The sequence below is a fragment of the Haliaeetus leucocephalus genome, unplaced genomic scaffold (genome assembly GCF_000737465.1).
Source record: "Haliaeetus leucocephalus isolate CR32 unplaced genomic scaffold, Haliaeetus_leucocephalus-4.0 Scaffold120, whole genome shotgun sequence".
NCBI classification, from domain to species: domain Eukaryota; kingdom Metazoa; phylum Chordata; class Aves; order Accipitriformes; family Accipitridae; genus Haliaeetus; species Haliaeetus leucocephalus.
Window position 1 is genome coordinate 2,402,031 of NW_010972556.1, and position 21,532 is coordinate 2,423,562.

The following is a 21,532-nucleotide window of genomic DNA, read 5'->3' on the forward strand; positions in this document are numbered from 1 at the left end:
GCTAGGCAGGGTTCATTGTTATGCAGAGTTTGTTAAGCAGAACTTGCCCCACCACAATGTTTGAGACATTAAGTCTTTCAGTCTCTTACATGTGCCAACTAGCTGGGCTCAGCAAAGAAGGTCCCATTGTAGAGCAGAGGCAATAGCATTAACCTGGAGAGGTGCAGAGAGAGAATTGCTTCGTGGTGGATGAATACTCAGCATGTAAGGCCAAAATGTAATAAATTACGGAGAGCAAACCAGGCAAGTCAGACTTCAATGCTCCTCCATTCCTTTGCTTTCCAGCATTCTTACCTGTGAAGACAAGGTCACCAGTAAGCTATTGGCCTTGGTTTTTAAAATTAACAAGTCATCCTACGGTGCATCAGTTTTTAATGTTGAACTGTGGGTGCTTTAAAGAAACTCAATTTCTATGAAGTGATGGCATTTCACTTACTGAGAGCCAGGAGTTTCATATATTTAAAACTCGGCACCAAAATGAAGAGTCACTTTAGAAAATATAGACCTAACTGGCAAAGTATTCAACTTGGCAAGCTGAAGAATACTTAGATAGCTAAACACTTGCCTGTTTTTTCCAACTATATAAGTTAGCCTATTGGCAAATAGTACCTTTATTTATGAGCCTTCTTTCAACTCAGGAAAGCATTTAAACTTTTATCTAGAATTAAGGGCAATCCAATTAAAGTTAATAAGCTGAAAAATCACAAAGATGTACTAAAGTGCTACGTCTACTTGAGATGTGCTGCTTTGTCTTCAGCTTTAAATGTGGGGAACACAGCCACTGTCTGAATAGGGGAACTGCAGATGTTTTCTGTGTATTATTGTTTGATCCTCCAATAACATGACCCGCCAAAAAAGCAGGAGTACACACAAAGATCTAAAAAGGGGGAAAAGAGCTGGCTTATTAAGTCTTCAAAGTTTTTTTAATATAATTTTAAACCACCAAAGGATTTAAGATTAGGTAACTCTTTATACATCTAACTACCAAGTACTGCTGTGAAAATGAAGCAGAAAGTGGCTTGAAGATGCTTCCAAAATCCAAAATTGGTCTATGCTTAAACACAAACTGACATGTGATTTTAGTGTACTGCCCAGGACTGTACTGGATTGTTTTGTTTCACAGCTCTTCAGAAAAAGCTTTCCACAGGGGAACAAGGGAACTGAATGCTCCATCTCCAATAGATTGTAAGCTGAGCAGCTGGAATGCATGGGGGCCCTGTGACCCCTGCACCTATCAAAGGGTAAGCTACAGTTGGAAGTCTTTGGTCCAAAGCCACAACCAAAGGGATATCATCTGTCTGCTTTTTGGTTATGGGACAATATCAGATTGCAACTCTTAATATTGTATGTTCATGATTTGATCATTTCAGATCTGATGCCATAAGAGTAAGAGGAGACTACACCCAGATGACCAAAACTGGTCAAGTGTTCTCATTCAAAATGTTTCGTTGATAGAAATTATCTATTTTGGCCATGTGGATGTTTCTATTAAGAACATTATTTTTCAACACATTTTCCCTTCTTAAATAAAAAGCAATTTTTTTTCAAAAGCAGATTTTTATTTTCTTAGGGGAGTTCTTCTTATGAGACTTCAAAAAAATGAAAGATTTGAAAGCATACAAGATATATATGAAGCATTTCCTCTCTGGATTGAAAATAGTGAAATAAACTACATAGTGAAAAATAAGCGTCTCTACATACTTGCTAAGACATTATTATTAATTCAGTGTTCCTGTACACTTTTATACCATGAGCTGTGCCTATGCATTTTCAACAAAAAATTTCACCAAATATGCTTCATCTTGAAAAGTTCTAAGCTAAGCTGGAAATCCTTCAGTTCTGGTAGTTCTCTTTTCTCTCTAAACAATGTTAATAGTGTTATTTATCCTTCAAGTTTCGCTCTAGACGCATTGAAAGATTCGGACAGTTTGATGGAAGACCATGCCTGGAGACCTTAGGAGATACACAAAGCTGTAAAACCAGCCAAGTCTGTCCTGAAGAACCAGAACAAGGCTGTGGTACTGACTTTGAATGCAATTCTGGTAGGTTTTGGTTTTGTGCCATAGCGAGTTATGCAGTAACTCAGGAAACCACATTTACTTAGTTCTGTGAAGTTAAATCAGTTTCCATTGAAGACAAAATACATACACAAAAAGAGAGATATGCTTCAGTGCTTTTCTAGTTGGGGATCATTTCCTGAAGCAGCGCCTTATTGCTAGGGTTTAAAGAGTCCCCAGTGTGTAGACAGGTGGTTGCAAAGCCACAACGCCAAAACTACAGCATGAGCAATGCTTGAGAATGGGTACATTCTTCTCATCTCCCATTACAATTTACATCTAGTTTAAATTCTTCTCCTGTAATTTCTACTCCATGGTTAAAAGTTGACCATACTATGAGTGTCCTTTCTCCTAGCATAACTGCTCCACCTGCTACAGAATCACTGTGTTATGAAAAATCATTGCATAAAACTGGGACAGAAGGAATTTTAACAAAAAGGATAGGGAGTTTTACTGACCGAAGTGGTACGTATGATAGATGCTAGCTGGAGACCAGAATGCCTCTAGATCCAAAGTAAGATGTAAATTTGTAAAGTGATACGTGCATGGCATATGAATGAACGTAATGTTCAAGATTCATCGTAAATCAAAATAAAATAGGAAAATTTAATGGTAATAAAACTAGTCAAAACAGAAAAGGAAAGATGGTAAGTGAATTTTGAGTCCCAAGCCATTGTCAGTATTGTCTTTATCTCTGATACTGTGATGTGCAAGTAGAGAAAGAAAAATTAGAAAGTATGTGTTTAACTACTAGTTCACAGCCACTGTGTGGCACTTACAGATGAGGCAGTTGATACCAACAAGCGTTGTTTTATTATGCTAAGGCTAAATTTACCCAAAAATTTTAACTCCTGTAGTAAAAAATCAGTCTTTGTAAAACCTGTAATACGCAACCTCAGGAGAATTACTACTTCACTGTTGCTTTAGAACACAAATCGCTATAGTTTTGGACACTAGAGTGTCCAAATAATATAGTCCATTGGCAACAATTTAAACAATTTAGAAATAATTTTTTGTTGATACTGAATTAATATTTTCCTGTATTTTCTTAATACAAGTTTAAAAACCCCCAACACTAATAATCAAAGGTTAATACAGAAAAAATCATAGGGAGTAACAAATTTCTGCAAATGACAGTAGTTCTCCTGTCGCTTACTTTCCTTAGCCATCCTAGTAAACTCATAAATAAATATAGTAGTGTTGGGTTTTTTCATTTGAAAGAGGCAAGGTGTAGGACATGAATTGTTCCTGGCAATAATAGAACTATAAGAAGAGGAAGATCTCAATAAAGAGTAGCTGGGCATGTTATTTAAAGTCCATATTGGAAAAAAAAGCATTCATTCAATGTTTTATTCTTTGATTAGGTCGATGTATAAAGCAACGACTTGTGTGTAATGCAGACAATGACTGTGGAGACTTTTCTGATGAAGATAACTGTGAATCCAACCCACGATCACCATGCCATAACCATGATATTGATGTGTCTGAAATTGGCAGGACCGCAGGGCAAGGGTATGTAATGAATGAAAAAGTACTACTGGGCCTTGTGAAGAGTCTAGGACTGTCTCCAAAGCCAGCTGAAAGCACTGGGTCAAACTGACTTTCCCAAAAGTGGAATCTGAATTGTGTTCACATTTGTATTCAGAAATGCTATGTAGCTTTTGGAAGAACACCTAACTACTGTTTTATTTTGTATACTTGCAGAGGATAAAATATTTCTACAGACAGTATAAATCAATTATTACGTGAATGAATTACATGAATATACTTAAAATATTTATAATTTAAATCTAAAGCTTATAGATATGTTTCAAGCGATATTTCATAACGAATCAGTCATTCCCAATTACTAACTTGCCTGTCTAAAAGGGAGAAAACATATCTTGATTATTTATACAATGGGATGACTTACTGCAACACTCTGCCTGCAGCTTTTTTCCAGTATTGCATTCTCCACTTCCCAGATCTTCATTGCTCACAGGAGTTTTCCTCATTAATCTAAGTCAAAAATTAACCTTTCTGTTCTCATGCCCTGCTGGATTTCTTTCTTTTCAAACAAGAATAAAGTGTGACACATTGTTTATCTACAAATCGAGTTAGAAGGCAGCTATCCAAACTGGACAAATGAAAATAAAAGTATACTAGAGCACCACCTTGTGTTTAAATGAAAAGGATGCATCCTTTTCATTTAATTTTGATAATAGTATTACTGCACAAGAGCAAAAACGCTGCTCTTGTAGCATGGGGAAGTAAGCCAGGTACTTAGGCATTTTTAGAAGTAGCTTCTTTATTATTTCTATTATAATCCATTACTAAAATCTTCCATGAAAAAATGTACAGATGTGCAGTAGTGATGCTGGTAATTTTGATGAATTGATAACCACTTCTGCACTGAGATAGGTATATGGACATGTATCAGACATAAATATTGGAAATACTGAAAAAAAATTCAAATCTTTGAAACAGACACAGGAAGGCAAAAAAAAGGATATATAATCCTCCAAGGAGCAGTTACTTTTCAAAGTATCTCTTGTACATTTGTACATAAATGCATAGAGATATGCAGCCGATATGCCAGCTTTTCTGGATTTGTAGTGGTTCAGATTTCCTCTCCTCTGCTCCAGGGAATTCTATTACTCCACCAGGTCACACCCTGGTAGAAAAGACAATGCTAGGAGTAGCTGTATATTCCTTCTACAGATTTGAGGGATCTGGTATACACTTGATACCAAAGTTCCTACCAGCGAACAAACTAATATAAGATATGAAAAAAAAAAAAGGTTAAAAGTAGCTGTAGAGTTGTCCCCTTCAAACCTATAAGGAATGCTTCCTCACAGATACATCGGTCAAGAAGAAATGGTTTTTACACCCTTTTATTACTAAAGTTCTCACTGTGTTTGATGTTTAATATCTACTTTTATTTGTTTATTTCTCATGCGTGGCCCTTAAAGTGCTTTACAAAAGAGGTATGGTTATCTCCCTTACACAAATAAGAAGACCACAAGAGATGAGGCATGCTCATGCTGCTGTGGATGAAGCAAGATTGGGTTCCACAGTTATAATCTCCATCTCTTACAGAATCTGTCTTTTCCAGTCATAACATCATTGTCTACAGGCTATGGGTGCTGACACCTCCTTTCCTGAAGTGTAACATCTCCTGTATTTCACTTGTAGAATCAATATTCTAGGGATGCAGCCAATGGCCAGCCCATTTGACAATGACTTTTTCAATGGTCTTTGTGAAAGGGTGCGTGATGGAAACACACGGGCATACTACCGCAAGCCATGGAACGTGGGTGTTCTCAATTACGATGTAAGTCTAAGTCCTTCTGTATGAACTAGGATGTGTTTAACTGAATGAGGAATCCTGACATCCTCCTGGAAGACTCTGCATATCTCTTAAGTCAGGCAGCAGCAGTTTTTTAGCATCAAGGTTTTGATAAAGTCCAGAGGGAAACAGGCTATATTATCATTTGCTTTAGCAGTTAAGCTCAGTTGTGCCAGATAAATTCCCACATGTTCATTGCTGCACCCATGCCCAGTAAATGAAACTGTCTTTCTGGAATGTTTACAATGTAAGTGGATGAGATAAACAGGAGAAGTACAGAAAGGAGTATGATACCTAACTTTTACTGGGTAGAACAGCAATCAAGCTACTTTTTCAAGGACACACAAAAGACACTGATAAAAAGGCAGTAATAATATTATGGTACTCTCGTCCTGCTTGGGCTTTCTAATAAGTGATGACCTTCTCTGTCCCACTGGAAAAAAAAAATCTTATAGGCTTTTGAGATTCAGTCTATGACTTCCAGTGAGGTATGAACACCAAAAATGTTGATGATCTTAGAAACATCAATGTCAGATGCCTTTCAGAAATCAAAGCAGTATTTTGCTTACCAAATGCTTTGCCTATCACTGTAAGTAGGAACTCCATAGAACAATGACAATTTAAACCAGATCCTGCCCAAAATGAGTATATCTGACCCAGACATCATTGTTCATTTTTTATTTTGATGCATAACCATTTCCAGTTACTAGAACTCTTATGTTCTGTTAAAGTATACAAAAATAAACAACGCTGAAATAAGTATTCTGAATTAGCTATTGCCTGCGATAAGAAAAGAAAGCAAAATCATAATTTTGATTCATTTCAGATGTCAGAACCTATTAGCAAATCTTGTTTGCATTCTAGGAAGGATATGGAGACTACTGCTCCTTACATGTAAAGGAACTGTTAACACACATACATAAATTACTTTGAAAATGTTACATGCTGAGATTTAACACTCACTGAAGTATTGACTCTGAAGTTTTCTGTTTAGTTTTGAATGACTGAGCTGATCCAGATGAGGTGGTTTGGGGAAGGGGTGGTATTTCCACTCATTTTCTTTTAAAAGAAAAAAGAGCTGTAAGAAAATGTATTGCTACGCTATGTAAAACATACCACTTTAAAGTGCTTTGTAGATTTTTCTATTAATGCCTGTTTTGTTTTCTCATACAACCTTTTCATTATCCTTTCTAAGACAAAAGCAGACAAAACCTTCACATCTGTGTTCTACCACGACCGTGTAAAAATGTTACGGGAAGTTTATATAGAAAAACAAAAACACTTTAATGCTGACCTGTCTCTGAAATACAGACCTACTGAAGGAAGTAACAAAACCGGTTTAGAACAAAAGTTCAAGTATCACTATAGCAAGAATTCAAGTTTAAGCTCTATCCTGAAAAGCTCCACAGAAAGGGTAAGTTTAATCAAGCTAAAGAGTTTAATGTAACTATTTTACAAACAGTAGAATTTACACAGTATTAGAATAACACAATATTAATCTTTCTCAGTATTTGAGTTGCCTGCTGCTTTTCTGCAATTTATGCATGAAAAAAGAAATACTGGTAATACTAGGGTTAAGATTTCAGATGTGGCCAAAGAGTAACCAAATGTAGATTCATTTTCCCACTGTTTATCCTTGAATAGCAACCACCCTCATCTTCAACATGGGCTTGATTGTGAGAAAGAGCCAAATATCTCTAATCTTATCTTGATTAGAGAGCAGCTCTGATCTAGTGCAGTGTGGGCAAATTAGGTCAAGTCCTGGGATAGAAATTGCCACTGAGCAGGCCCATGCTAGGTAAAGACAAAATAAACGTGTAGAATAATAACTGAAAGGTCAGATCTCAGCCATTCAGGTATATCTGTAGTAATAAACTACCCTGGGCTAAGAGGCATGGGCATTAGCACTGGCACACAATAATCCATAGTTTTACTAGCACACTGCCATGATTTTGGTATGTGTGAGCTCTCATGTTCTCATAAGCAATGCCTATCCTGTGGTCACCTGCAGCATGTTTGAAGGGAATGTTCCCAGTAGGCAGTCTGGAGAAAGCAAGCCTATTTTGGAAATGCACACAAGCCGTACCTCTCTACCTGTCCTTTGAGACAGAGGAAAGGCCCTATCCCATTTTATTTACTAGTAAAGAAGTAGCCTTAACATCTAATGAGGTCAAAGAGAGACCACAAAAAGTGATACTAGACATGCTAGACACTGTGGCCTAATCCAGCAGCTGGGTGCTAGTGGAATTAACCACCCAGGTCATACACCCTTTTCCACCGTATACACCGAAGTCTGTGATCGTGACATGCCGTCATGTACAAGGTACATCAATTCCATATTGCTGAAATGCACCACATGCAAAGAAGAATATATCTGCCTCAACTAATTAAATCTTTCAAGTTTCTTGTCAGCCTTGTTGTCCAGGACCCCTTCAGAGCTCTGGAGATCAAATTGATATAAAGGAAAACTAAGATAACTTTTATAACTGATTAATTAAAATAATGCTGAAGAGAAAGGTCTGTACTATGAAGAGAAGCTGACATACAGCACTGACTTTGTATTGGTATGAGTTTTCTTGGGATGGAAAAGGACTATTTAAATCTCAAAACGTTCATCTCCACAGACCTGAAAGATCAAGTTCTGTAGCTCAGGGTGCCTTACAGGTTGCTCATAGTCTAGTGGCTTGTGATAGGAGTTTTGGCTTCAAATTCTTGCTTGGAAATCAGTTCAGAAAATGAGTTGTGATCTGTCACTGGTAGAGGTCTATCACCGTAAACTCACATTGCTGCAGTGGCAGTCCCTGGTCGAGAACCCTCCAGGGCTCATCTGCAAGTTAAAGCCAGGAGAAGCCCAGAGGGTAAGGGATTTTGTACATGCTGGATGGTAGGAATATTTCCACCTACAAAAATTTCTTCACAGAGATTTAGATGCCTGAAGATTTCTGCCAGTCCTAAGCAGCATCCTAGTCAGCAGTTTAAGATTCTTTAAATAGTGCCAACTAGCACGATGGTCAGTTGCAAAATCCCTTTTACGTACCTCCTATTAGGCACTACTGTTAAGGGAGTCACATTAGTACTGCAGATAATAATGGGGTTTGGAAGGCATGTGTTTGCTCAGAGTCTTAAGTGCAACTATTTCACAAGATGTCATGTGTTACGGGCAGCAGCTAGGTCCTAGATTAGATTATGATATAAAACCATCTGCAGTGTAATTTATGAAAATATCAGTCACTAAATCTAGAGTTAGTATGTCTGTATGGGTCAAAGGCCTCAAAGGAAATTTTTCCTAATTAATTTTCATTTTACAATGTTATTTTGGTTTTTTTCTTTTTAATTGGAGCTGTGCTGTTCCTCCTGACAGTCTAATAACAGAGAAGTGATCCAATAAAAGAGAGAACTTAGTTCTGCTCTGACTATAAACAAAGACAAAACTCCAGCTGACCTCAGTGGGCAGCTTCTGTTATCTAGCAAACCATATGGAATTACTTTTCAATGTTAGGGAAGTCAGAGAGGCACTTTCAGTAGATATTGTACTTAAAGAGAAGACCTTGTTGTCAAATAGATCACAAAGGGCTTGCTGAAATTAGTAAGGGGAGAGTTCTGCAAAACTGAAAGAACTGAAATTACCTAAATCTCTTGCAACTTCCTCAGTTTAAATTGGAGAACTTTCAATTTGAACAAGTTTGTCCCTGTTCCAAAATGCTATATTGAATGCCATGTTTAATGGTGCTGTGTTTCCCTGTAAGCAAAATAGAACAGATTTTCCTGCTGTGCTTCATACCAGAATGGCACTTTCATCTGCTTTCTTCCCCCTGCATTTAGAACCAAACCTTTCTGCATGTAAAAGGAAAGATTCAGCTGGGAAGATTCCAAATGAGGAGTCGTGATGTCCGTCTCACAGATAGTTTCCTTGATGATCTAAACTTGCTGCCTGCTGAATATGATAAGGGGGAATATTTCAAATTCCTAGAAGATTATGGAACCCACTATGCAGTCTCTGGAACTGTAGGAGGAAAATATGAACTTGTGTACGTGCTGGATAATTACGCTATGTCTCGAATAGGTATGCATTCTGTTGGCCTTGCTGTGTTATGCAGATTATCACCAAGTCTCCAGTCATGCAAAGAGAAGTATGAGGATAGATTTGTGTGTATGGAGCACTACTGAGAACAGCACATTTCAGGGTGTGCCGCTTGTGGCACACCAGTGACATTACAGAATTGCATGAGTTCAACGGAGATGAGAGTCAGTCTTTGTAACTTCCAGAATAATTTGAAGTCTGTATTTTAAGTCTGTAACTAAGAAAAAAAATCTTAAACAAACCTCTTCAGAATGCTAGCAATACTAATTAGTGTGACATGATTCACAAGAGATCCTCAATGCCTAGAAAATCTGCCTAAACCTTAAATCAAATTTGCTAGTTGGTACCTTCTTGGAGTACAATCGCTCTACAAGTATGGTAGTGGCAAAAAATAAGGAATAAATTGAAGAACTTCCTAGAAATCACACAGTGCACTTGAGTGTGTTGAAACTGTTTTTATAGATTTTAACATTCACCCTGGAATTTTCCTTGCCCTGGTTAAAATAGGAAAGTAGCAATTTAATCCTCCTTCATGTGCAGTTCAGATATACGTGGTTTTGTGATGGATTAAAAGTATCATTCTAGAATAAAGTTAGAAAAGGTAATTCTTATGCTGATTTTGGAGATCAGAAAATAAGTACCTGATGCATACAGCACCACCAACAATATTACAATCAGATATTCAGACTGTGCAAAGGGATATAGGGCAAAGCTGTCACTTACGTATCCCACTATTACTCTGTTCAGCACCTGGATAATGTGGTGCTGGATTTTTTTTAAGTACCAATCTTAAGCAAAATCTTTCTGAACACAAAAGTGAAGTTCCAGATTATATGTTTGAGTTTAATAAATAAAAAGTAGTGTTGGAGGCAGTAGCAGATAGAGGAGGATTAGAAATTATGTGAATAGAGCACTTGTAAGAGATTAGTGGCCTTAATTAACTTTATGGGGAAAAGGAGTGGAGAAACATGTTTGAGGCTGGGGGACAGAGACTGGGAGGATTGAACAATTTAGCACATAAAAATACCAAATTATAAGCAGCTGAGAAAGATAGAATTCCAATAGAATATACGGAAAGAGTGGTCCCTAGAGGGACATCTGCTTTCAGCTAGATCAAGGAAAACAGAAATCAGTTTTTGGAAGGTTTGGGTATTTTCCTAATTACTGTAGATCTCACCTGCCTCTGTGCAGGGGCTTCAGATACAATCATCCTCACATTCATTTTGTGGAAGAGGAAAACGCGGGAGATAAATGGGAAGAAGAAAGCCATAAACATGTCCAATAGCCCTGAAATTTATTCTCCAAGAATAATAGTATCACATTATTTATGGTCATACAATCCCTCTAATCACCTAATTATTTCCACTTCTAGGTATCACTGTAGAAGATGTGAAAAGATGCCTTGGCTACCACTTAGGTGTCAATATTGCATATGAAGACTTACATGCCGATGTTAATATTGAGGGTGGTAAATGTGAAAAGATTCATGTGAAGGACAAGTGTAAGTATATCTGTATTTTACATTACATCTTTTCCTTAAGGCAAAATACCATTTTTTTCCCTTTTTGTAATCAATATAGCTATTGCTGTTAGGGAAAGGACAAATCTGGTAGATCAGCAGAGGTGAGGCTGCCATACTTCCATGCTCCCAGACCAAGCCAGGCTGAGCATGTGTTCCCAGTAGGTGCACACACACACAAACATACTTACCTAACACATAGATACATACACACATTGCTAGTCACACAAATTGATATACACAAAAGCACAGCACTCAGGCAAACACAAACAGCACCAGTGGCTTCATCCTGTTCTTCTCTCCATCTGATCAGGGTGAAAGTCTGTTAGTGTGAAATATCACAGATTCACAGAGTGGTTGAGGTCGAAAGGGTCCTCTGGAGGCCATCGTGTCCAAATCCCCTGCTCAAGCAGGGTCATCTAGAGCTGATAGTCTCTGCAGGCAACACAACTGTCAGATATTTCAGCCCCTCCTCAATATACATACATAGCCAACACAGATCCCTCCAGCAGCTAACCTTAGACATTCAAGTGAACCAGCAACTGGATCCTTAGTCTCCCTTGTTACTGGCACCCAGATATACAACAACCCAAGGACCACAGCTCCAGTTCCATTGCTGGTACAGACCACCTGATGCACACCAACACACACGCACACTATGGATGCCTCCAGTGACTGGCCCTAGGTGCGCAGTCTTACCCAGCAATTGGTCCTTGGATCCTCTTATCTCCATTTGCCCTGCACAGACACACACTCACATGCAAACAGGTGTCAGTCAACCTCAAGACCTTGTGGTTTCTCCAGTATTTGGCCTAAATACCCTGGTCACTCCAGTAGCCAACTCCTCCAGTTCTCTCACTCTAGACTCTAGAGATGTAGATATCTAGGCCAGACTAACAGCCACTTTGATACTTGGCTCCCAAGCCACTTACCCTATTCACCTTCTAGTCTGGCTTGATATTTGCTGGTGATCACGCACTGACACATGTATACTCACTCGTTCCAGTTACTGGCACCACAAATACCAGGTCCCTATCAGCCATTTTCCAACTCTAGTTGCTGGCATACAGATCTCCATACACACATATGCACAAGGAATAGAGTCCCCTCACCCAGGAAAATAGTTAGAAATGGAATTTAATGGTAGGCCAGGACAGACTGCACTGATCAAGGACAGTATGCAGCAGACAAGCTCACTGCTCAGCCACGTTTCTATATGCAATCAGTCCCCTTTTTTGCCTTTATCCCTCTACCTTCGCATGATTGTTCCTCCCAAAGCCACCTTGATCCCCCCCTTACCTCTTCAACGGTACTCTCCTAAACACACACTAAGTATTTTAAGTTTATGCAATCCCAAAATGCCCTTCTTTGCATCCAGAGAGCCTTTCCATTGACTCATCTTGCTGTTCCTTCATCCTCAGCCCCATCCTGTAGGGCCAATAGCTCTGCTGGGACAGGCCTGGGAGGAATCAAGGCAGGGGCTTCCTTTCTCTTATTAAGCTACTTGTGTTCCCCTGCCTGTCATTGTTCCTCTCTGCTCCTTTGTGTGTCTGGAAATTACTTTTCTATCACATGACCTAAAAATTGCAAAAGGCAAGGAGATTTACTACTGAGCACAGAAGAGGCAATTCTTTCCAGTGCTCTCTTCCTGTGTTTTAGTTATGAAGCAAAACCTCCTACTAGTCTAATTCCTGCCCTTTTCTAGTTCAGCTCATGTGAGACAGTAGCATTACTCATATTATCTTTGGCTTGTTATCAAAAAGCTACGATCTCCATGATATCTGTCATTTTGCCCTACCCCTTCTTTCCTTTCAGATATAGGGTTTTCTGATTTAAATGCAAAATAGAAGATTTCCTCCCACATAAGAGGTATGAGCAAAAAAAGATTGAATTCCACCACAATCAGTGAGTGAAGGGTTCTTCTCTCTACAGTCACTTTATAGAGATGGACTTGTGCTAAAAAGACAATTGTTCTTCAAGATGCATGGACATCCAACTTTCTTCATCTTCTCTTCTTTCTTTCTGCAGCAGAACATAAGGATGACGCTGTCATTGATGATGTTATCTCCTTCGTTGATGGAGGGACAATTGATTTTTCAGTTAAAATAAAAGAAATGTTACTGCGAGGATCCAAAATGGTTGATGTAGAGGATTACATACAGTGGGCTAAGTCTTTGGTTGATGCTCCAGTAGTGATACAGCAACGGGTAAGTACAACTTCTTCAGAGCTGTGGCTCTTACAGTTTGAAAGCTTTTGTTCTAAGATGGAGGTGAGACTGCAAGTTTATCATGAATTTGCAGATATTTTCTTCATTTTTGTCACGAATGGAGTCATGCACTTCACTCATAAGACAGAAACAACAGTGTACTTTATTGATGTAAAACAGTGAGTTAACAAAGTTCAATGGTAAATGTGACAGTGTTTAACAAGATTTGATGGCAAGGTATGTTTGAGTATTTACTGCATACAGGACAGGGTCAGAAAAAACTGTCAGGGAGACCGTCCCATTGAGTCATGAGGTTTGAAAGGACCCCCTTGCTTTCTGAACTCCTTCTCAAAGAGAGGACTCTAGGTGCAGCTGGATCCACTCCTAGTCACAGACTTGCTCAATGGTTTATGTCTAAAGGATTATATATGTGCGATCAATCGTTCATATCACTTAGCTAAGATTTCAAAGTTTAGCCTGCTATTAATCACTTACCAAGAATATGTTGCGGCAAGAAATTTCTCAACCTCAAGGAGTAACCTTGTGAGGTGTCCCTACTCAAGGGGAGATCCTGCCATGCAGCCCGCTGCTGTGCAGGAGAGCTCAACGGGCCCCAGACTGGCTGTCCACTATTTATAAAGTAAGATGATTGACTTACAGTTATATTTGCATACTGGCAAGATGTCTGGGTCACTGTTCCAAGCAGCCCTTGGCTACCATGCTGCCACCTGTCCCCCGAAATCCAGGGTAAGCTGGATGCAGCCATCACAACTTCCACTGTTGGTTATGGCTTAAGCAGGGGCAGCGGGGGGAGCACACTGCCACAACCTTGACAGTTTATTCAGATGCTTACTTGAGTGATGTGTGTATCAAAAGGATTCAGAACTTCAGGGAAGTCTGTTATGCATGGGCTTTTTTCTTCTACAGCCTTCTCCAATACATACACTTGTTCCAGTTAAGATGAGAAACGCGTATTTAAAGAAACAAAATTTGGAAAGAGCAATTGAAGACTACGTTACCGAATACAGTGTGTGCAAATGTGAACCCTGCAAAAATGGAGGCACCCTTGTGCTGGTAGATGGGGCCTGTACATGCATGTGCTCAAGCTACTTTAAGGGAATTGCTTGTCAGATTCCCAAATCTACATTAGTTAAAGGTTAGTAAATACCCCAGACAGACTAAAATGAGCATATTTTTTATTGTGAACAATATGCTGACAAAATGAGCCTTCATAAGGACAGAAAGATATCATAGTACTCCCTTATACCTACTGCTGTCAAACTTCATGGTTATATGGTGTGGAAGTTAGCGTAAGTTACTGGGTTCTTTCCATAAAGAGGGCATTCTAATTTAGAGTTCATTGTCCCACATACATTGTTGTGTCTTGGAACGATACCCCAAGTTCATGTAAGTAAATAGGAGCATTATTGAAGCATGGTGCAGTAATGGTAAACTGATTTTAGGCAAAAGCAATCTCACCACATCATAAGCTGTTTTGTCTTCAGTTTGCTGCAAAAGCACTGTGTTTGCTAACACATGATCACATTTCATAATTACTGTGCTAGCTTAATATCGGATTGGCCCACAAAGGGGAAGAAGAAGATGAATGCAGTTCCACAACATGTAAAAAATTTAGTGTGCAGTAAATTCATTCTCTGTGGCCAAGTTTCTAAAACACAGGTGCCCAAAATGGGCCTTAGAACTTGATACTCGGGCAGCTTCCAAGGGTGACAATAATGTTGAAACCTCTGGGCTCTTAAGCAGTGCTGCTGACAAGAGCAATTTCAAAAGCCAAATCTGTGTGATGGGTTGTATGCTGTAGGCTGCAGTGATCTGCAGAGTCACCACAACTGAGAAGGTAAGAATTGAATTATGGTCTACCTTGTCCACCCTCAAAAGTGCCAAGTAAAAAGCTCTAATTTATCTCTCTGTCACTGCACAGAAGACAGAGAGGTGCTGGACTAATCCTATTATGGTGTCTTAACACCAGTTGTCACTGATGGAGGCTGGAGCTGTTGGAGCGCCTGGTCCACCTGCGTCAATGGAGAAAGCACTCGAACTCGCCAGTGTAATAATCCTACACCAGAACCTGATGGCAGACCATGCCAGGGAGAAAGCATTGAAAAACGGCCCTGTGGAGAAGCAAAATAGTTATGCTGCTGAAAAACAGGTAAGCAGCCTCTCTAAGTACTAATATGTTACTGCTGTTTAGAATAAATGCTCAGCCAATATTTGGAGCATTTCAGTGACACAGTTGAAGAAGTGATGGGTAAATCCACTTGCATGTTTCATTTAAATCTGTGACTTGATACAGCTTTTAAAAACAGCTACCTTGTCACTTGAATTTGTGAATGGTGAGGTTTGTATTTGAATGTCTTGACAAGTAATGTCGTATCACAGAACTCAAGAGTAAAATGGAATTCTGGATAAGAACAGACTGAAAATCCACCTCTTAAAATCCAGATTTCATCTCCAGTCAGACTCTCCATCAAAAAAATTATGTCTTAGGGAGAGGGAAAGAGATGTATTTTGCAGAAACAAAATATAAAGTCAGTTTGGGAGTCTGAATTCTCTTACTTGATAAACAGAATGCTTAAATCCAACAAAGCTACTGTTACAGCAGTTTTGAAACTTTTAGCTTGGAAAAAAAATAGTTAAGAAAATGTCTAGCTACATGGGTTTGTAATTTTTTTTAAATTTTCAGTATAATACTGCAAAATAAAACAAAAAAATAAGCAGGATTTTGAGGATGGATGCTTTGGTCCATAAAATGGCAAGGTGGTCTCAACTTTCTTCATGTGCTGGGAACAAGAAGCTTGCATGCTGCTTGGATGTAACAGTAAGAGTTTTCAGGCCCAAGAGGAAGTGTTTGGGTTTTATGCTTAACATGTTACCGTAAGTTCCTTCTCTTCTGGGAGGCCACAAGTAGAAAAGAGGTGGCAAGATAGGGGAAGGATTTTGAATGTTTCCTCAGTGAAACACCCTGATGGTAAGTCTTGCAACATGACTTCTACCTGCACCAAAAATATGTATCAGACTTCTATTATGCCTGCTCTCAGCTTCAGTAGAGTTCAGCTACACCTAATACTCTACTTCTGAAGCACCCTGCAGAAAGCATGGCCAGCAAGACATAACAGCACCCTTGGGCCATCTAGCCCTACAGCAGGGAATTAGAAACTGCTTCGTATAGCACTGCATCTCGAGGCCATCAAAGTTACTTATTCCCTAAGTTATTCCAAAGGTGGAAGAGAGAAAATTGAGAGAAGAATATGATACAGAGCTGGAAAATTGAGAGTAATATGAGGAAGACAAGTATAAGAAATAAGGGAAATTAAATAAAACTAGCAAGTGGCAGATTCAAAACAGACTGAAGACTGGTCCTTCACACAGTGGCCATACCAAAAGTAAATATGCATTTTAAAAACCTCAACACAAATTGATGAAAGGTTCTCAAACATGTAGATAATCATGCTTGCTCAGGAAACCTCTGAAGCATCAATTTTGGCAGGACGGGAAAGTATTCTGGGCAAGTATTTCTATGCGTTTCCCTACTGATGGACATTCTTTAGGTTGGTGCTATTGTCCTCTTGTTAAAAACAGAGTATCAAGTTAGCCTTTGCTTGATCCAGTGAAGTTGGTCTTATTTTATAAAAAATCTCATAAACAGCTTAATTTTATTCGTGCACTGACACAAATTTATCGTTGACATGTCTCTATTCAGCCATGACAGCAAATGCCATGATGATGATTCATCATACATACATATTCAGATATGTTTCCTCTGCTATGGCATAGTAAAAGCTCTGTTAAAAAAATTAACCTAACTTTGGCTCCTGATACCTCAGACATGTTGAGTCTCACTTTTCCAGCAGGAGTCAGATATTTAAGTCTTCTGAAAATCACAGTATGTGTTTTGATTCATTCTTCATTAGAATTATTTTACATTACAGTCATACTTGAGACACATTGAAACCATGTTCTTGGTGAGCCGTAAGAGTACTATTTCACTTAAATTTTGAAAAATGTATAAGTTGTAGCTACTACCTTCTATCAGTTCTTCACTATTTTTTCTCCTTTTTTAGAAGACAATAATGGATTCCAAACCGATTCTACAAATCACAGTTTCTACTGGCCATCCGGCTATCCAAGAGCAATGGAATGCCATGACTTAAAAGCACCTGCAGCTTAAATGATTGCTAATCAAAACAAAGTAATACACCAATAAACATCTTAACAGAGATGAGCTGATGCAGTGGGTGTGGTCCATCTTTTATTTGTCTTTGGCCTTCATTATAGTATGCATTATCTATCTTTGTTAGTCAACGTGTAATGGTATCCCCTTGACAATGTTTTTTTCATAATTCTTTGTAGTATATTTTCAAACTGATTATCAAGAATTCAAATCCAGCATGATTATCAGAATAATGTATACAACTTCAGCTGATTGATGGTATATTATTAGTAAAGAACCTGGGAGAGTCATTATCTTCAGCAAAATGCCCTCATGGATTTATTTCCAACCCCACATCTTACATCTAATTCATGCCCTGAATCACCACTATGTTTATGAAGACATGCAGCTTTACTAGAGTTACTGCTCTTGCTCCTCCCAACATTTGCTGAATAGCCTGACGTTATATCTTGTCTATGTCAGTGTGTTAAGATTTTTATATGAAATCAGAGGCACATTACAAAGGGATAGAACAGTTGTTACATTACCATCCATATTTTTAGCAAAACTTCCAAAGGAAACAAGGCTGAGGCAATTGTACTGTCATTGCACCTACCTGTCAGTCTTCCTCAGTGACTTTTGAAACTAGTGGACAATTACTGGAAAATTTGTTTGGGGTGGGGAGAAGGATAGTTCTCAAAGACTTTTCATGGAAAAAGGCAGCTAAGTTGAGAAAATGAAAAGAAATTAGTGTCCCTGTTAAGGAAGAAGTATTAATGTCATCTTAGCTATTCTACTAGACACCAGAAGATCCACATGGACGCAAAATACAAGAAAACAGATTTCTTTTAAAAAGTTAAGAGCAAGGGTATATGAGAGCTGAGTGGTTTGGAAACACAGGAATGGTAAAAGCCATCAGATCAATGAGATCAGTCCCTCGCATACTTGCAGTCCAGGTCTGGAAGAGTCCTCTGGAAGCTTCTTTACCTGCCTCCTGCCCACCACAAGTGACCCTGAAGACTTGAAGTACTAAAGACCAATGTCGTGGTTTAACACCAGCCAGCAACTAAGCACCACACAGCCGCTCACTCACTGTCCCCCATCCAGTGGGATGGGGGAGAAAAATCGGGAAAAGAAGTAAAACTCCTGGGTTGAGATAAGAATGGTTTAATAGAACAGAAAAGAAGAAACTAATAATGATAATGATAACACTAATAAAATGACAACAGTAGTAATAAAAGGATTGAAATGTACAAATGATGCGCAGGGCAATTGCTCACCACCCCCCGACCAACACCCAGCCAGTCCCCGAGCGGCGATTCCCCGCACCCCCTTTCCCAGTTCCTAAACTAGATGGGACGTCACATGGTATGGAATACACTGTTGGCCAGTTTGGGTCAGGTGCCCTGGCTGGGCATGAGAAGCTGAAAAAATCCTTGACTATAGTCTAAACACTACTGAGCAACAACTGAAAACATCAGTGTGTTATCAACATTCTTCACATACTGAACTCAAAACATAGCACTGTACCAGCTACTAGGAAGGCAGTTAACTACATCCCAGCTGAAACCAGGACAACCAAACATCACAAAAGAAAGCAGGAGAGAGAACTGTTTCCCAGGCACCTGTGGTAGGAGATCATTCAAAAAGTGAAAGTGCACTGATGACCAAAGAAAGTGAATCATACCCTGTGCTACAAAGGCAGACCTAAAAAGGCCTTTCACTGGTTCCTGACAACATGAACAGTTCCCTTCACATCACAGAAGTGGAAATAGGCTTCCACTAATTAATGCTCCCAAGTGCAAACACAGGATTTTCTCAATGGATGTAGCACATATGCACCTGGCATCCCTGAAGTGTTCCTGGGACATTTCAGAAAGCCTCAGACATGACACTTATGTACTTTGCTGCACTGTGCACCTGAAATAAAGCTGCTCTTGGTGGAAGATCTGATGTTACTGCCTCACTGTGAGAACAGCAGGAACCTTCATCAAGAGCAGAGCTACCAGGTATCAGGAAATCCCTAGCAGACAAAGCAATTCCTCAAGAGCTGCATATGCAAACACTCCTGGTTAAAAAAAAAGTAAAAAAAGGAATAGGCCTAGGGAAACCTACCATAGTCTGAGATTTAACCCTCAATGTGACCAGATGTGCTGACCAAGCATCTTTCCAGTACAGTTAGTATTCTCCATCTGACAAACAGATTTTTTTCCTAACATCAGAATCTTTCCTGTCCTGTCATTAAGTCTCTTTCATAAATTGTTCATGTAGCGTATGGAAGCCTTACTGATCTCCTTCCTCCTCTATCTACTTTGGAAGATCATTATTGAATATGAATGAATATTAATTAATATAAAATTTTGTCTAATTCCCATTTTAAATGGACTCACAACCTGTTTATACCCATTTGTTTTCGATCTTTTATTTTTTAGTATAAATAACCATTATTTCCTTGATACTTACAGACCTTGTCATAGCCTCTTTCATCTCCAATTTCTTAAGTTAAGCAAGGCAAGCTTTTTTAGTGTTCTTTCAGAAGCCAGGAAGTCCTTCTACTCATACAAGAAGACTTCACCTCTATCTGTGTCAGTTTAAATTCATGGTCACTCAACATAGTTGGCTAGAACTGCACACAATACTCTAAATGAGCTCTCATCAGTGCTCTGCACAAATTCTTTTGCTGCATCTCCTAAAAATCGTTTGTCTACTCTGCACTCAAATCACATGCTCTTTTCACATGTGCATGTCATGCTAGGGACTCATACTTACTGTCTCCCTGGCTCAGAGCAAAAATTCATGTTCTTAGCGCTAAGTATATGACTTTATCATTAAACTTTGGTTGACTTCTATCACTCCAATACACAAAGTCTTCTCATTCTTCCTGTGTAATGACCTGATTCTCCCCAGTATTAGGAGAACCATTCAGCTTAGTACATCTTCACATAACATTGGTATAGGCCTGGCTTTCGAACCAGGCTCCTGACCCAAGTAATGAGCAGGGTCAGTCCCATGACCTATGCCTGCAGAACACTGCTGCTAATCCCAGTAAAACTCAGGAATTCCTCTTTCACTTCTAAACTGATGTTGCTTTAGCCAGCTCCTTGTCTACCTTGCAGCCTTCTGACAGGTCACATTCTCTCCCAATTCCATCACTTAAAATTCAAAAAAAGACATTATATGAAATACTCTGCTTTAATCTAGATAGATCAAGTTAATTATATTACCTTTGCCTAAAATGCCAGTTAAATTTTGTAAAACAGATACTAAGTCATTCAGATGTAATCCATCTTTAATGAAACCTACCTTTAATGTAGCTACGTTCACCTAATATTTTCTCTTTCAAATTGTTTTTTCAAATCTATTCTTAGAGTTGCATAATATTGTGCTCAGGCAAATAAGCCTGTAGCTTGCCTAGTAATTTTCTACTTTTTAGAAAACAGGTAATATGTTTGTTAATTGCCACTAGAGGTATCTGTAGTGGTAGTTGCTATTATCTATGTAATATATAATATTGATATATTGCATTGAAAGTTTAATTGAAAACCAGTGGTTTGGGACTTAGAGCAATGCAGCAACCCTTTCAGTGCTCTAGTAGTGAGATTATAGGGAAATGCTGATTTCACAAGAGAATGCAGTTTAAATCTTGCTTGTGGCACAGATACTGTATTTTCTGTTACTTTATTATCATTTTTATTTGTCCCCCACTACTTCATACAGAGAAGCTTGCTTATTGCAGACTCAACTGATTTTTTATTACATAGCTGGACATCACCCAAAATACATCAGTGGTGCCCGTCCCCTGCATTTAGCATGTAGTTCACTCCTCTTCTTCCTTCCTTCATCTGTTTTCATTAAGCCCTCTGTCTTAGCTTTTTTTGCTAGAACTAGTTTAGTGAGGTTTATGGCCATATGCCATTTCTTCCTTCAATTTTTGTGCATAGGAAGTCTGCAGCAGTGCAGAACTTTAATATCCTGTCAGACCAGGACAACCCTATTTTTTGATAATATCAGCTATGAAAAGCTGAATAGTCAAAGGTTAATTGACAGAAATATAGTTCAGCTTATTAAAGGAAGAAAATTACTTCAGATTTTAAACATCCATGAAAATCTGAGCCAGAAGGAGACATTCATGGGGCTAATAGTGAAGCCTGAATACACAAAAATTCAGG

The 21,532-nt window shown here is 38.8% G+C and overlaps 1 protein-coding gene across 1 annotated transcript in view; it reads left to right on the plus strand.

Moving 5' to 3' along the window:
* C9 (complement component 9) overlaps positions 1-15,343 on the plus strand; it is a 27,192-nt gene extending 11,849 nt beyond the window's left edge. Inside the window, exons 2-11 of the mRNA XM_010585832.1 lie at positions 1,148-1,241; positions 1,895-2,042; positions 3,422-3,569; positions 5,232-5,370; positions 6,581-6,799; positions 9,208-9,448; positions 10,839-10,967; positions 13,014-13,192; positions 14,120-14,348; positions 15,183-15,343. Of these exons, the coding sequence (XP_010584134.1) occupies positions 1,148-1,241; positions 1,895-2,042; positions 3,422-3,569; positions 5,232-5,370; positions 6,581-6,799; positions 9,208-9,448; positions 10,839-10,967; positions 13,014-13,192; positions 14,120-14,348; positions 15,183-15,343 (1,687 nt within the window). The remainder of the gene's footprint in view (positions 1-1,147; positions 1,242-1,894; positions 2,043-3,421; positions 3,570-5,231; positions 5,371-6,580; positions 6,800-9,207; positions 9,449-10,838; positions 10,968-13,013; positions 13,193-14,119; positions 14,349-15,182) is intronic.
* The last annotated feature ends 6,189 nt before the right edge of the window (positions 15,344-21,532 follow it).